The following is a 15,269-nucleotide window of genomic DNA, read 5'->3' on the forward strand; positions in this document are numbered from 1 at the left end:
TTTGTGGTAATTTCAGCTTTTTAAAAAATATGTATTTTTATTGATTTTAGTTAGCAAGGGAGAGGGAGAGAGAAATAGAAACATCAATGATGAGAGGGAATCATTGATCTGCTCCCTCCTCCACGCCCGCTACTGGGGATCGAACCCGCAACCTGAGCAGATGCCTTGACCAGAATTGAATATGGGATCCTTCAGTCCGCAGGCTGATGCTCTATCCACTGAGCCAAACCAGGTAGGGCAATTTCAGCTTTTCAAGTGTTTAAATAAATATTTGCCTTTGTCCCTAATTTCATATTATTTTTCTTAAAGGGGTCCCTAAATTGCATGAGCTTCAGTCCTCACAGATTGCGGCTTATGGCTAGCAGCAGTCTCTGTGAGGGCGGTCAGGAGGTATAACCCTTAAGGGAAAAACGGTTGGGAGGCAGTGCTCAGGCTCTGTCATGCTGGTGGGTGGTCAGTGGCTCAGCAGATCAGAAGCCCCACGTGGCTGTGGAAAAGCCCAGAAGCGGATTCCCATTACAGAACTCGGTGTAGGTGAGGATTTGGAGGCCTCGTGTACATCTGAAAGTGAGGCTGAAAACAAGGGGACAGGTTGAATACATGCATGACAACAAGTCGTATCCCCAGATCCCATTGCCAGCGCCCAGATTCGTCACTCAGCTGAAGACCCTCCCTCCCAACCTGGCTGATGGAGCCTGAACCACTCCAATCTGTTCTCTGAGTTATCGCTATCAGCAATTTACCTTCTTCAGACATCTCTTTTACTTTTCAACTTCTGAAAACCCAGTTGTCTGCCTGCATTCAGATAAGCCCCTCTATGCTTTCACATGTTAGTTTATTTCATGATGGGAGAATTTTGAAACCCAGACCAACTTTTTTTCCGTGCTGCAGAAAGCGGAAGGCTTGAAAGCAGCCAGATGATGACAGGAATGAATGTCTGAGGGCACTGAGGCTTCGCCATCCTGCTAGAGGAGACTTGTGCTTGGCAGCCTCCCAGCCTAACGCCAGGCTGGCACCCAGCGATGTGGCAGGCAGCATCTGCACGTCATGCTCTGCGAGTACTGCTCACTCTGCGGTCTGGACAAATATAGTGGTTTGTTACTGTGACTTACTTGGCTGTCTTCGAGTCTTAGAGCCAAAACATTTTTACGGCATGGATCCTGGATGGCAGTGATAACGTGGGCAGATTTACATATAGAACTTCCTATTGAACGTTTTTTAGAAAAAATTTTTCAGGAGAGTAAAAGGTAGTAAGAGATCAGATGCAACTTATTTACTTAATCCTAACAAAACATCTCCAAGGTTTTGAAGAATAATGTTGTTGGAAGAAACTTCTTTCCCTTGATTTTTTTCCAAGTTTTTTTCTAGCCTTGCTTCATACACACAAGTAAGCTCAGCATTGCACGCCAGTGACTCTGCCGTGCTCGGCCCGCCGTCCTCACTCCACTGCCCGTTAGAGTAACCTGGAGATCAGTTCTTTTGGGGTGGGGCTCTGGCCCTGGCTGTTTTTAAAGCTCCCCAGGGGATTAACCATGCAACCAGGACTGAGAACCATCGGACCCGGGAAAAGATGGGCGAGGATGTTGGTCTATCCTTTTCCCAGAGAGTGAAACAGCAGACAATCCCGGTGGTTGTAGGGAAGTCAGCCTTTGGGTTTTCCAATGGTGAGAGCCCAATGGCAGCCTTCCTTCCCTTTCCTCGTGGCGAGGGACTTGGGGCTTGAGGTGGGAGGGCAGCTGGGATCTGTGGGCCATAGCTCTCAGCTCAGGCTGTGAAGGTGACTGTCATAGAAAGAATGCCCTCCCTCTAAGCTAAAATACTCAGGGTAGGAGATGTGGCCCAAGAGGATGAGGAAGTCCTCGAGAATGAGTTTTTTGACTTTGCAGTTGGAAGTGATCCCGGTGAGAAGGAAAGGAGGACATACATAAAAGAATCTGTGGGGGCTGCCCTGCGGCGGGGGGGGGGGGGGGGGGGGGGAGCTCAGACCATAAAGCACAGGAACAAGGAGGGGGTGTGTAAATGACCTAGAAGGAGAGCAGCTGGCTCAGCTCTGAGTCTTGCAGCAAAAAAGCCACAGACAACAAAAAGGGCTGCTTTAATGAAGTCCAGAATGAGAGGTTCCAGGAAGAAGATTTGGGCTCGCTGCTCGGAGCCAAGTACATAATGTTGATGGATGAGGAAAGAAAGTGAAAACTCCACAACTTTTATTTCTGTTTACCCTGTCAAAGGGAACGATCACCGCACTGAAACGAATAGGATGACCTTTGGTTGGAGGCACCTGGAATCTAAGACACAAAGTTCAACTGGGGAGGAAAAATGCAAAAAAAAAGCTAGGAAAATTATAAAATTTAAAAAAGTAATTAAAATCAGAATAAAAAAAATAAAATAAAGTGAGAATACATAGATTAGTAGAACCGGGCAGAAAGTATGACATCCAAACACATTTTGAAATGCACTCTATGCCATAGAGTCTACGGTAAAGTGACATGCAGTGGAGAAAAGACGAATAGTGTTGGCTAACCATTTAGAAAGACAAAAAGCTGGACTTCTTTGTCATTCCTTACATCAAAATAAATTTAAGGTGCATTTTAAAACACCAGGAAAAAAATAAATAAATTTATATGTGATCTTGGAGTGGAAAAGAGTTTTCTGAATCTGTATATCTACATATAGATGTCTACACCTACACACACACATAAATGGCATTGATATATATTTGTTTATGAACAACAACAAAAAAACCCCAAGTGCTTGGAAGGATACACACCAAACTTGACAGTAGTTATTTGTGGGGTGTGAAAATGAAGGGCAAAAAGTGAGATAGTTGCTCTCTCTTTCTATGCACCTGTGTGTGTGTGTGTCTCTGTGTGTGTGTGTGTATACATATATATAATACACTAACACTATTTTAATAACTAAGATTATAAATATATAATCTATTTTATGTATATTTAGACATTGGTTATCTATTTGTTGATTTTTTTTACAGAGAAGGTACATATAGCCCGGCTGGCGTGGCTTAGTGGTTGAGCAGCGACCTATGAACCAGGAGGTCATGGTTTGATTCCTGGTCAGGGCACATGCCCGGGTTGTGGTCTCGGTCCTCAGTGGGGGGCATGCAGGAAGCAGCTGATCAATGATTCTCTCTCATCATTGATGTTTCTCTCTCTCTCTCTCTCTCTCTCTCTCTCTCTCTCTCTCTCTCTCCACCCCCCCTCTTCTTTCTTCTCTGAAACCAATTTTTAAAAAAAGGTACGTATAATAAAAATAAATTTTAAGAAATCAATATTGGTTAAGAATTTGAAGAACAAACTTGCTTTAAAATAATTTCAGATTTTTTTTGGCCCAGACAAATCTCCCCCCAGGGTCCTGAAAGAATGTGAGAACTGGCTAAATCATAGTCCAGGAAAGGGAAGACTTATTAAGCAGGCATTGTGCTGTTTAGTACAATAATAATTAGCGGAGGCTTGGAAAGGAAGCAACAATCACTAGAAGGAAGTGGAGCCAACTCTGAGTTCTGTCACTTGGACAACCTCTGTGACCTTGGACAAGTTACCTAATCTCCCGGAGCCTCAGCCTCTGCATTACAACACCACGGGGTTGTGTGAGCATCGAATGAAATGAGGCTAAAAATGCTTTCGAAGTGTAAAGGGCCATGCACAAATAAAGCCTTGCTATTCTTTCACAGGGATAGTACATTGATTCATCAGAGGATTGTGGCAGACCCAGTATATCTGGATGCAAACAAAATATTTGCCACATTTCATTGCATATTTTAAGAAAGGTTGGAAAATGTGAGTCAGATGCTGGGACAATTGAGTGGGCTAGGAACTTGCTGAATGACCATTCATTGGGATGCTGAACGAATGGGTTGATGGGAAATTTCTACTGGCCTAATACAGGATTCACTACACTCTGTATTTTACAAGGCTTTAATTTTTATCAAATTTGCAAGTGACATAAAGTTTAAGACAGAAAACTTATGAGAGACGGAAACAGAATCTAAAATATCCCAGCAGGCCAAAACAAAGATTATTTTTCGAGATAAAATGTAAGTGGGATAATTATCTCTAAATTATATAAAAATTTTGCAAACATTTAAATATTATAATTCCTAGAGTTAGCAGGAGTTTAGAAAACCAGGTAATTTCATATTGTCTTGAGAAGAGTATAAATAGGCACACCACCAAAGAAAAATAGACAATGTATAACATGGGCCTTAAAAATAAGCATATTCTTTGACACAAAAAAACACTTCTGGAAATGTATAAATTGTGCAAAATAACCTAACCAGAGATGTCTATACAAGTATTATTAATGGCTGGGAATAACTATCAATAGCATATACATCTAATAGTACAGATTTTATAAGTAAATGATGGTACTTACATCGCATGAAATACTATTTTGCAATGATTCTCAGCAGGGGGTGATTTTGCCACCCCTCCCTCCCAAGGGACAATTGGCAAAGTCTGGAGACATTTTTGGTTAACATAACCTGCAGGGGGAGGGAGGTACTCCTGGCATCTTAGGGGGTAGAGTCCAGAGGTACTGCTAAAAACCCTACAATATACAGGAAAGCCCCCCACCCCTGCAGCAAAGAATTATCTGCCCTCAAATGTCAATAGTGCCAAGAAATAGTGTTGAGAAGCTCTGCTATATAGTCTTTAAAAATTATGTTGAGGCAGAAGAGTTAACGATATAGGGAAATGTTAAAATATTTTGTAAAATATTTTAAAGTGTGATTAAATACTGAGCAATTTCTTTTGTGTGTGATAAAAACGGACTGCATTCAATAGTAATTGATGATAGCAGTGTTACGAGTGATTTTTCTTCTGCATTCCTTCCTGCATTTTTCAAAGTGTCTTATAACATGTATTACCTTGAACTTTCCAGTGAAGGAAAATATTCAATGAAGATTAATTATCAAGGGCTGGTCTTTTCCATGAGCGGTGTGAAAAAGTTTTGATGGTTTTTGTTGGTAATGAGTCTGCAGTCTTGGGCTAGATTAACCAAGATGCATCTTATAAAATGTGGAATGAGGGACCCGGGGTCCTCTCCAGCCTGTGCTGGCCGGATCTCACCTGGACTCTTGTGTTCAAGACTGGGCACGTTTTATCAGCATGTGGGAGTTGTATGTTTACACTGCACCTATTTATGCAGAGACAAATGTGTTTTCCTATTGATTTAACAGAAGCGGTGATCTCAGTCTGATCCAATAAACTGAAAGTTCTCTTTGGGTAACTCTAGGATGACTCCCCAGGTAATGTCCAGTCTTCAGAGCTCCCCTCCTCCCTTCCACACGAGGGGTGGACAATGGTTCACTTGGGACAGTGAGGGAGAGAGGACCGACCCACACCAGCTCCTGCAGGTCCTCACTCCTCCTGCTGGTCAACGCTGCACCTGGAGTGGTGGCAGCTGAGGGGCAGTCTGTCACTGTCCACTGCTGAAGCCGGGGCTCAGCCACCTTCCTTCCTTCTCTAGTCCTGGTTGGACACTACCTCATTCCCGCTGTTGGACCGCTAAGGTCGGCCGGTGATCTCACACGTCTGGTAAGCTCATCAGCCAGATTCTCGGCCAACTTTGGCACCGCTCTGTGGGGACACAGGAAAGGTCCTGGCCACGCAGGAAGCAGCTCTGCCTAGAGTGGAACTCAGCCCTCCCTGCTAAACTGGGTCACTAAGTTATTTACTTAGGACATGCTCTTTTCCATGTGCAATATTTTTTGGGGAGGCACTGCTAAGGAAGTGGGTGTTAGGGGGAAAAAGAAAGGCTGAACAGATGTGGAGGTTGGGGGAGCGGAGATTGGGAAGTTGGGACATTGCACAAGAGCTCTCAAAACTTTCCATTTCACTTAACAGAGCCCCAAACAGTGGCACCTCACCAACACCCCCAGGAACTCCGTGGCTCCAATCCTCCCTCTCCATGAACCTGTCAGTGGGAAGGATGGAGACTATGAGGGAGGGGCCAGTGCAGGAAACAGGGCTGCACATTCCTGCAGGCAACTCCTCAGCAGGCCACAGAACTGCGCTGGCTGCTCAATACCAGGACCACTGCTGACAGCCAAAGTCACGGCAGCGGGTGCGAGACAGTTCTACTCCCCACGGAGAAGCACCGAGTGGACACATGAGGTGCTCGGGCTCTGGTGCATCGCTGGGCACAGGGCTGGTGTTAGCCGCTCAGGACTGGGGGCGCGGGGGTGGGGGGATGGTTAGGGAGATGTCACAGAAGCAGGAGGCAGGGAGGCACTGGAACAGAGTGAGGCCTGGGGTGGCACTGTCCGTGGAGAACGTGGTGTGAAGGTGGGATGTGATTGTGGTTGGGGGCGAGCCGGTTAGCAGATCCAACATCTGCACACTGAGAATTCACCACCATGTCCCCCACACCACCCCTTCCAGCCGGGGTGCAGAGCAAGCAGCCTCCAATGCCCTCCTCCACTCCATTGAGGGGCTGGAAAAAGGAAGAGAAGACAGAAATAGCTGGAGAAAGAGAAATATGTAAACAGTTCCAGGAAAACACACCAAGATTGAAACCACAATGACCCAGAAAAAGCTAATGCTTGCTCACCGTTGGCTTCAGCACCCCATTTTCCCTGCTCATGCTAAGGTTTTTCCTCTCAATACTAGTTATTATCCAACAGGACATTTTGTGGTCCGACTTCCTTATTCTGCTCTTCAATGACTGAATGGGGCCAGCACTCATGCCACCCACTCACCCTGGGTTGTGGCTCTCACCTCCTGGAGGACGTGGAACGGGGGAACATGAGCATCCATTCTTTCGTTAGCACAGGCTCCGAGGAAATAACCCACAGCACCAAACAACTGGTTTAATTTTATTTCAAAATTGTACAAAATGGCCATACGTGGCTCTAAAAAACTTTGTCTTCAGACACATGGAAATTCAGAAAGAACAATAAAACAGGTATCATTCACAGTGCAATGGAAAGGCTTTCTCTGAGGCAGAAGTTACAACTCTTCTTTCTTCTTCCCTAGTCTCTCGTGGTCTCCCTCCCGGAGGGTTCGAATAAAATTGGTAAATCCCAATTCCTGTGGGGAAGGGGAGCAGAGGAGAAAAAAAGGAATTTTAACCCGTGATGCAGATGTCATTCTCCCCCTCACTGCCCTTCTCTGACACGCCCCCCCTTCCCCGTGTACTCACTCCTCTGGGCAGGGAAACTGGCTGAACCAGTAGGGGCAGCTGGTGATGTAGGGCGGGTCTGCTTGCCTACCGGAGAAGCCCTGAGAAGCGGGCAAGGAAACTCTCCACCCCCAGGGAGCCCCCCGGCCTCTGGAGATAGGGTTTCTATGACAACCCCCTGAGACCCTCTTCCAGCCAGGCCCAGACCCTTGCCTCTCAGGTCTGATGGGCCAGCTGAGCCTTGAGGCCTCCCATTGCTGCCCCTCAGTGGCTGTTTCCCTGTTCATCAGCAGAAAGAGCTCTGGGCAGATTTCTCTCCCCAACTCACCGTCCGATCGCTGTCATATTTTTCTACAAACTTCCCGTAGTGGTAGTAGTGGAAAGTGGGGTAGCCCTTGATGGCCTCCTGTTGACACAGGTCCTGGTTCTTCTCTTTGATGCAGTCAACAGCAGCACAGCAGATCTACAGGGGGAGAGAGGGAGGGTCAGCCTGGGCCCTCCGCACACTGTGGCCCTTCCCCAACAGCAGGGAGGGCTGCACCAGAGCATCCCCAGCCCGGAGCTCCCCGGAGCCTGGCGGTGCCTGTTTCCTATTTCCCAGGCAGCTGGGTGAAGTCTGAGGGCCCGGCTTGGAGTGCCCTCAGACCACCTTTTAAAATCAAGGGTACCGCAGCCCATCTGTATCCGCAGGTTTTGAATCCGTGGAGTCAACCAACTACAAATAAAAAATATTTGAACAGCCCTAACCGGTTTGGCTCAGTGGATAGAGCGTCGGCCTGTGGACTGAAGGGTCCCGGGTTCGATTCTGGTCAAGGGCATGTACCTTGGTTGCGGGCACATCCCCAGTAGGGAGTGTGCAGGAGGCAGCTGATTGATGTTTCTCTCTCATCGATGTTTCTAACTCTCTATCCCTCTCCCTTCCTCTCTGTAAAAAAATCAATAAAATATATTTTAAAAAATATTTGAACAAAGAAAAATCCCTGTTTCTAAAGCGCAACTTGAATTTGCCACACGCTAAGCACTACGCTGAACCCACTGGAATGAAGTGATGTGTAGGCACACCCTGCTGTAGCCTTTATGCCAACACAGGTCATATGCAAATACTACGGCATTTTATGTAGGGAAATGAGCATCCTCAGATTTTGGTATAAAGGCTACAGCAGGGTGTGGTTCTGGAACCAATCCCCCAAGGATACCGAGGGACGGCTGTATAATGACCACAAAGGAAACTTGGACTTGAAAGCAGTTGCAAACATCACAGGTTTACATGATACTTTCTGGGAGGCACAGTGGGATTCATTCATTTACCAACTAATATTCCTGAACATCTGCTTGGGAGGCAGTGTAGTTCCAAGGTTAAGAACAAGAGCTTTGAAGTCCAGTTTCTCAAGTGCAAACCTTGGCTTGGCTGTATATTAAGACTTGGGGAAAATTACCGCACCTCCTTATGTCTCAATTCCCATCAGCTCAGGGCCCTGGCACATAGTTAGTGGTCAGTGAATGCCAGCTGTTGTTATATTCACTCCTACCGGCCCCATACACAAGCTCTGTCCCCGCTAGAAGCTCAGTGTCTGTTCAGATAAAGGGAGTCAGATAGAGACAATCCCAAAGCTAGTTAGGGATGATGGAGATGGTCCTGGGCGCCAAGAGAGAGCCGGGGAGTGGAGCAGAGGCACTGTGCATGGTTGCCATCCGAGCCAGGCCTGAAGGAGGAGGCAATGAAGGCTGGTTCCAGCCAGGAGGGCACAGTCCAGAAACTAGAAAAGAGTTCAGCAGGACCAAAGCAAGCAGAGTTTTGGGTCAGAAAGAGGCCCCCAAATTCCACAAGCTGGGCAGTGTTTCCTTATTATTTACTGTTCTTTCAAAACAAGAGACTCTAAGGCAGACACACAGAACTTTCCCCCTGGTCAGGGTCACAGAGCAGGGCAGGAGGGGAGAGGGCCCAGTGACGGCAGCACGAGAGACAAAAGCATCACAGGGCAGGGGAGGACCAATTCTGAGGACAGGCGGCCTTGATCGAAGTCCTGCCACTGTTCTAGAGGCCAGGTCCAGGCTGACCTTGACCAAGTTCAGTCACTGAGTGACGGCTGCTCTCACTGCCGAGAGACACATAATAAGTGAGATCATTTTAGAGCCCAGTGCCTGCTCTGGAGGAATTAAAAGAGGGCGATTCGATGAGACAATAGCCAGAAGGGCTGCTTTTGCCAGATGGCCAAGGAGGCCTTTGCGAGGAGAGAGCATCTGACCTGAGCCCTGAGTGATGAGTGGGCAACCAGCTGCGTGGTGAGCACCCAGAGGGAGGCCAGCCCACACCAGGACCTGAGAAAAGAATGGCCATGGGGTCTCTGAGAACCAAGCCCATTAAGGAATCCGGACTGAACTACTACCACAGCTTCATTGAAGTGTTGAAGAACCACCACTCACATGGTTCTTTGGCTGCTGGTCATTTACATTGGAACAGAGGCTCCCTTTCCAGGTGGGAGAGCCCAGCAGGCCGCCGACAGTCACATGTACTGAGTGAAGAGGGAGGTATGGCCTGCCCTCTGGTCACCAGTGTGCCAACCTGTCCTCCCTCACCTGCCCTCGCCCTGCTCTGCTACCTCTGTGGCTACACAACGTTCTCTATAGTACAACTTAATGGAGCAGAGTTTGCAAACTCGCTGCACACAATCCCTATCTGGCTCTCATCCCTGTTCTATTTGGCCCACAGAGTATTTTTTTTTAAAAAAAAATCTGAATTAGCTGCCAACCTAGAAAAAGAGCCAAAAGATTTTTATATCAAAGTTTGGCTCGCCAACTTCTCCTTAAAAGCCAGATTTGATGGCACTTGCCCTGCGTTCTCACAGGCAATGCCTGGTGGGAGCTGAGGGGTGGCTGTCTCCTTCAGGTGGGTCCAACTTGCCATCCCTGGCCTCCACAGGGAGCCCGCAGGCTGGCCCTGCAGCCACCGGACCTGCAGGCTGGCCCCGGCCGGCTCCCAAACCCAGTTCGCCCTCTCGAGCGCTTTCTGAATTATTTAGGCACGTGAAGCAGATGCTCCTCTGGCTGTCTCGGGGTTCTGTTTCTCAGGGCAGGCAGGGAAGGGCCCGGCCCAGGGGAGACCCCACACCAGAGCCGGGCAGCTGTCTGCGTCCAGCCCTCAGCCAGGGACCAGTGCTCCTCGCTATGCTGTGGAAGTGTTTGATGAGCGTTGCTCTGGGCTGCTGCTCTCCCTGCATCCACTGTAAATTATGAATTTAATTTGTATACATGCCCTGGAGCGGTGGGAAATGTAGTGCATGATTTTATAAATCTGCTAAATTAAAAATGTGTTCTTATTCGAAATCACCTAAACGCACTGCCAGCCGCACACGCAGAGGGCGACATCCAGCTGCAAAGGCTCCGCCACACTCAGTTTCCAGGGGAGACAAGGGCGGCCCCTCGGAAGGAAGTGGCGTGGACTCTCGAAGGAAGGCAGCAAGCAAGCCTTTCTCATCTCTCCCAACGACACCTGCCCAACACCTGCCCCTCCACGCCCACTCAGGATGTGCACCGAACTCACCGGCGGCACCGAACGTACACCTCGAACTTCCAGGTTTGCTCCCTGGTAGTTGGCCGTCAGTGCCCGCCCGTGTCCCCCTGGCCCAGCCCTTGCCACTGTCACCTGTGAGTCCTGGCTGCAGAGAGCACGAAGTAAGGCCTGCGATGGGCAGGGCTGAAGGACATACCCCCCTGGCATGGTCTCTCCAGGGACAGCCTAGTTACCCACGAGGTAATCTGCTCATTAATGGCCCTGCTCTGGTTCCTGCCCTGTCTGCTCTCCCTTCCTCTACCCCCTCCCTCGGCAGCTTCCTGAGACCACCTCCCAAATACACCCCTGCAGTCAAGTCCCAGGCCCCCACTGGCTTCTGGGAGAACTCTGACAATTCCTGCTTATTGGATTCTGACTCTGCTTCTATCCGGCTGGGTAACTCTGGGCTAATCATTTAAACTCTCTAAGAGTTGATCTTTGAATGGGAAAGTCATAATACCTCGTTGATGAAGCTACTGTGAGGATTACATGACATGCTCTTTTAAAGTATTAATGGGAGGCCCAGCTGGCATGGCTCAGTGGTTGAGTGTCAACCTATGAACCAGGAGGTCACGGTTCAATTCCTGGTTGGGGCACATGCCCGGGTTATGATCTCGATCCCCAGGAGGGGGCGTGCAGGAGGCAGCCGATCAATGATTCTCTGTCATCATTGATGTTTCTATCTCTCTCCCTCTCCCTCTTTGAAATCAATAAAAATACATTTAAAGAAAATAAATAAAGCATTAATGGGAGAGGTACTCCCAAGAAATGGCAGATATGTTATGGTTCCTTCATTCAATCAACATTTACAGAGGACTCAGGAGCAAAGCAGGGAATTCAAGGACAAATGGGGTCCCTGTCCTCAGAGAGCTTTTCCTTCTGATGGGCAGACAGCTTTGTAAACATAGGATGGGGGAACTATATACAACAGAGTTACAGCAGAGGAAGTTACGGCCAATCACAGAGGAAGGGACCCTCCCGGGATGACCTTCATTCCTGGCCAAGAGCTGCACGGCGACCCCGGCTCCGCCACCAGGCTGGGCACACCTTGATGTACAGTGAGACGAGCCCCGCCTTGCAGCCCAGTGGTCCCCTGACCTCTGCCTGTGTCCACCAACCTTGCACCTCGGATCCCTGTCCTCCATGGCCCCTGCCATAATGCCACCCATTCCAACACTAACAGTGTGCAGCCCTTTCCCCACTCAGCCTGCCCACTGCTAACGTCCCCCAGTAAGCTCCTGGGAGGGGGTGGAGGCTCCCCAGCTAAAATATGAGCGGCCTCACATGGCTTTATTGACTCAGTAAAATAAATCTCTGCAGGAGCTAATATTGACTTTGGCTATGAAAATGGAAGTGAGCGACCAACTGCATATTGATCGGGGGAAGAAACAGGGACCAGCTTCTGGGTGGAAAAAAATACAATTCCGGCTAAGAGGTGGATGTCAGAAGACCCAGTTCTGGCTGCAATAACCCACTGGGCATTCCACGACTCCTCTCCGGGCCTTGGTCCCTCATGAATAGAAGGCGAGAGCTGGCCAGACCTGTGGTCACCAAATGCCAGCCTGTGGCCAGCACAAGAGCCAGCTGTTGTGAATCACAAGTCCTGGAACCATCCCCAAGAGTCTGATTTGATAGCTCTACGATGGCGCCCAGCAATGGGGCACCAGTAACATTTGTCCCCCAAGCCAGAGAGACAGAATGCTTCCCTGAGGTTACTGAGAGCCACCTCCAGGAGCCCCAGGCCTGGAGCGGCCCGGCACAGAGGTTAAGTGTGCCTCTGAAACGAGGGGATCTCTGGCTTGGAACAAAGGAAGTTGGAAGGAGAGACAGAGGGAATGACCCCAGAAAAAGGCCAGCAACATCACTGGCCCGCGTTAAGACAACTAAGCAAAAGGTGTATCAGTGTCTCAGAGAAGGAGGGGTCACCATGAAAACGGGGCTCCTGTGCACCAGTAGAGGGGAAAGGGGAAGAGGAGGGCTGGCCCTTGGCTGCCGGCTGTGGGCACAGCCAGCCTGGCCTTGTCACAGACCTGGAGCCATGGAGACCCAAGCAGCCACCCGGGGAAAGGGCAGTGGGGAGACCTCACCCCCCCACCACTCCCCTGTGTCCAGAGCAGATTGTTCTCCGGGGAGCAAAGGCTTCCCCATACTACCCAAAGCCCAGAGTGAGGGCGCCCTGCAGGGACGGGCCCTCCAGAGCAGGGGCAGCCACCCTGACGAAGGCACAGGCCCCAGTGCAGAAGCAGGATAGGTGGTGCGGGCGACGGGAGCTGGGAAGCCCTTCCTGCCACGTCCCTCTCAATGCTGGCCGAGTGGCAAGAGAAGGAGAAAATGGTTCTGGTCCTATACCCGCTATGGGAGGGGTGAGGTGTACCTTCAAAGGCACAGCCAGGACTTGTGGGTGACTACGGGACTCCCTGAGTCTAGGGCAGGGTCCTGGGGTGTGAGTCCCCAGTGTGTCCCCACATGTGCCTGTGCTCCAGCCTGGCTTCCTCTCACTTGCTGTCCCTCTAAGCTCTCCCCATCGTGTTACTGCCCCTCCCGCAGGGCCGACTCAAGGTGATCCAGGCAGACATCTGTGTCCAGCCAAACCCCACTTAGCCTGAGGCTTCTACAAGGAAGATGAGGCCCCACGGCAGAGATGCATGACCTTGGGTTTGGGTGTGTGTGGGTGCGTTTCTGGGGCCTGCCAGGGGACAGGTTCCTACGACGTTGTCCCAGGCTGGGAACGGTCTTCGTGTTCATCTAGACCGGCGCTCCAACTTTACAGAGGAGGGAACTCACAGCCTGGAGAGTTGATGGACTTCTCCCAGGTCACACAGGTTAGCAGCAGCTAAGCCGCACCATCCTGAATCCTGGGGTCTTCTCCTGGCCACACACCACCCTCCCCAGGCGGCAGGTGGTAGCCTGCCCTGCCCTGGCTGCTGGAGCTGCCGGGGGGAGGTGCCTGGGGGCCCCCGCTCCCTGAACACTAATCCAATCTGCAGGTCTAGCTTGTTAATTTTATGCTTCATCAGTCAGCCGCTGCAGGAGCCTTTCAGTGACGAGGCTCCATAGACAGAGCCTGCTCTCCTCCGCCCTGGCTGCCTATAGTCGACTTTGGTGAATTATTTTATTTGTATTTTTGATTATATAAGTAATGCACGACTACAGATCCTACTATAAAAAGGTTCAAGCTCTAAAAAAAGAAACAGATAACCCCTCTTCTACCCCCTCCTCCAAGGAAGGGTTGCAACGGCCCAGTGTATCCCTTTTGGTTGATTTTGTAGCATAAATTCAGCGGCTCTAGGCTGCCTTATGAAAAGAGAATGTCCTGGTTCCCAGGACCCCCAGGTCTCGGCAGATCCTATCTGGGAAGGGGACTGAACGGAAAGGAGGAAGGTGTGGGAATTGGGGACAGGGCAAAGTTGGAGGCAGGACAACGGATGAAGAGGAGTATCCATACCTTCCGGTCATCTTTGAAGACGTCCGCGGTGGAGGTGAAGTATGGAATGACCTTCTTACAGTGTGGGCACCCTGTTGAGAGGGAGAGAGAGTGTTGCACACGAGGGGGAGGCTGCAGAGCCGGAGCCCTTCCCAGGACCCCCAGAGAGGCCTTTCCGGGAGTGTCTCTCACTTAACAGACTGTGCGGGCTCCTCTCACTCCCACCACCTGCGCACCCCACTGTCAGGGCCCAGGCATCAACCCTGCCCCTCCAACCACCATCCTGTGTGTCTGCTGTGGGCATGAGGGCTTTGTCGGCGTCCCTGTGCAAGCGGCAGGCCCACGCCTGCCCAGGACCTCCCATCCCACAGTCACCTTAGAAGGTGATGTGTGCTCAGGGTTCTCTGAGCCTGTTACAAAGCCCCCTTCTCTTGCAAACCTCTCCATTTCATGACTGAGAAAGTAGGACTGGGAAAGGAGGGGCTGGGGGTGGGGGTGGCACAGGAGTAACCACGCTGCCTGAGGCCCTGCAACTTAAGCTTTGGGGCTCACTCCCACATTCTCAGTAACCACTACCCTCATCCCAGACCGAGCTGCCAAACCAGCTCCTGGTCCTCATGCCGTCCTTCTCCCCTTCGCTCTACAATCCACCTGAACCTGGGATCCAGGAACGGGAAAGCCAAGGTCAGGCTGAGAGGACAAGCTGCAGGGGGTCCCTGCCGCTTCTAGGCGCCTAGGTTCCTGACCCCAGGAAGAGGCCCATCAGCGTAGACAAGGACCGGTCACTCCAGCAGCCCTGTATGGGACGGGGGGTGCATGCGGCCCCTCAGGCCCTGACAACAGCATCTCAGGCACAGACTGGCACCTGCATAGGGCCACTTCGTCCTCCTATCCCAGTGAATCCAGGGCAGCATCGGCTGAGGAGAGAGTCCGGGAAGCTGCAGGCACTCTTGCCCAGACTCGCTTTCTTGGCTCTTCCCTCAGCACCAGCAGATCAAAACCCAAGCCCACCTCCTCTCTCCACCATTGTCCAGACACTGAACACATGCCAAGAGAGCGAACTGCTTTCAGCGGAAGATTTCCCTGACGGTGGTAATTAATTCTCATCAAAACCCAGGTGGGAGAGGCGAAATGCCCTGGCTCCAGCCAACTTCCTGA

The 15,269-nt window shown here is 50.3% G+C and overlaps 1 protein-coding gene across 1 annotated transcript in view; it reads right to left on the bottom strand.

The window, feature by feature from the left end:
• Window positions 1–6,819: 6,819 nt before the first annotated feature.
• The window catches only part of PDIA5 (protein disulfide isomerase family A member 5), a gene marked incomplete at its 5' end in the record, with an annotated part of 83,635 nt that continues 75,185 nt past the window's right edge, over window positions 6,820–15,269 (bottom strand). The window contains 3 exons of the mRNA XM_079762150.1: window positions 6,820–7,046; window positions 7,466–7,600; window positions 14,133–14,203. Of these exons, the coding sequence (XP_079618276.1) occupies window positions 6,966–7,046; window positions 7,466–7,600; window positions 14,133–14,203 (287 nt within the window). The 3' untranslated portion in view covers window positions 6,820–6,965. The remainder of the gene's footprint in view (window positions 7,047–7,465; window positions 7,601–14,132; window positions 14,204–15,269) is intronic.

This window comes from Cnephaeus nilssonii, assembly GCF_951640355.1.
Source record: "Cnephaeus nilssonii genome assembly, chromosome: 3".
Taxonomy (NCBI): Eukaryota; Metazoa; Chordata; class Mammalia; order Chiroptera; family Vespertilionidae; genus Cnephaeus; species Cnephaeus nilssonii.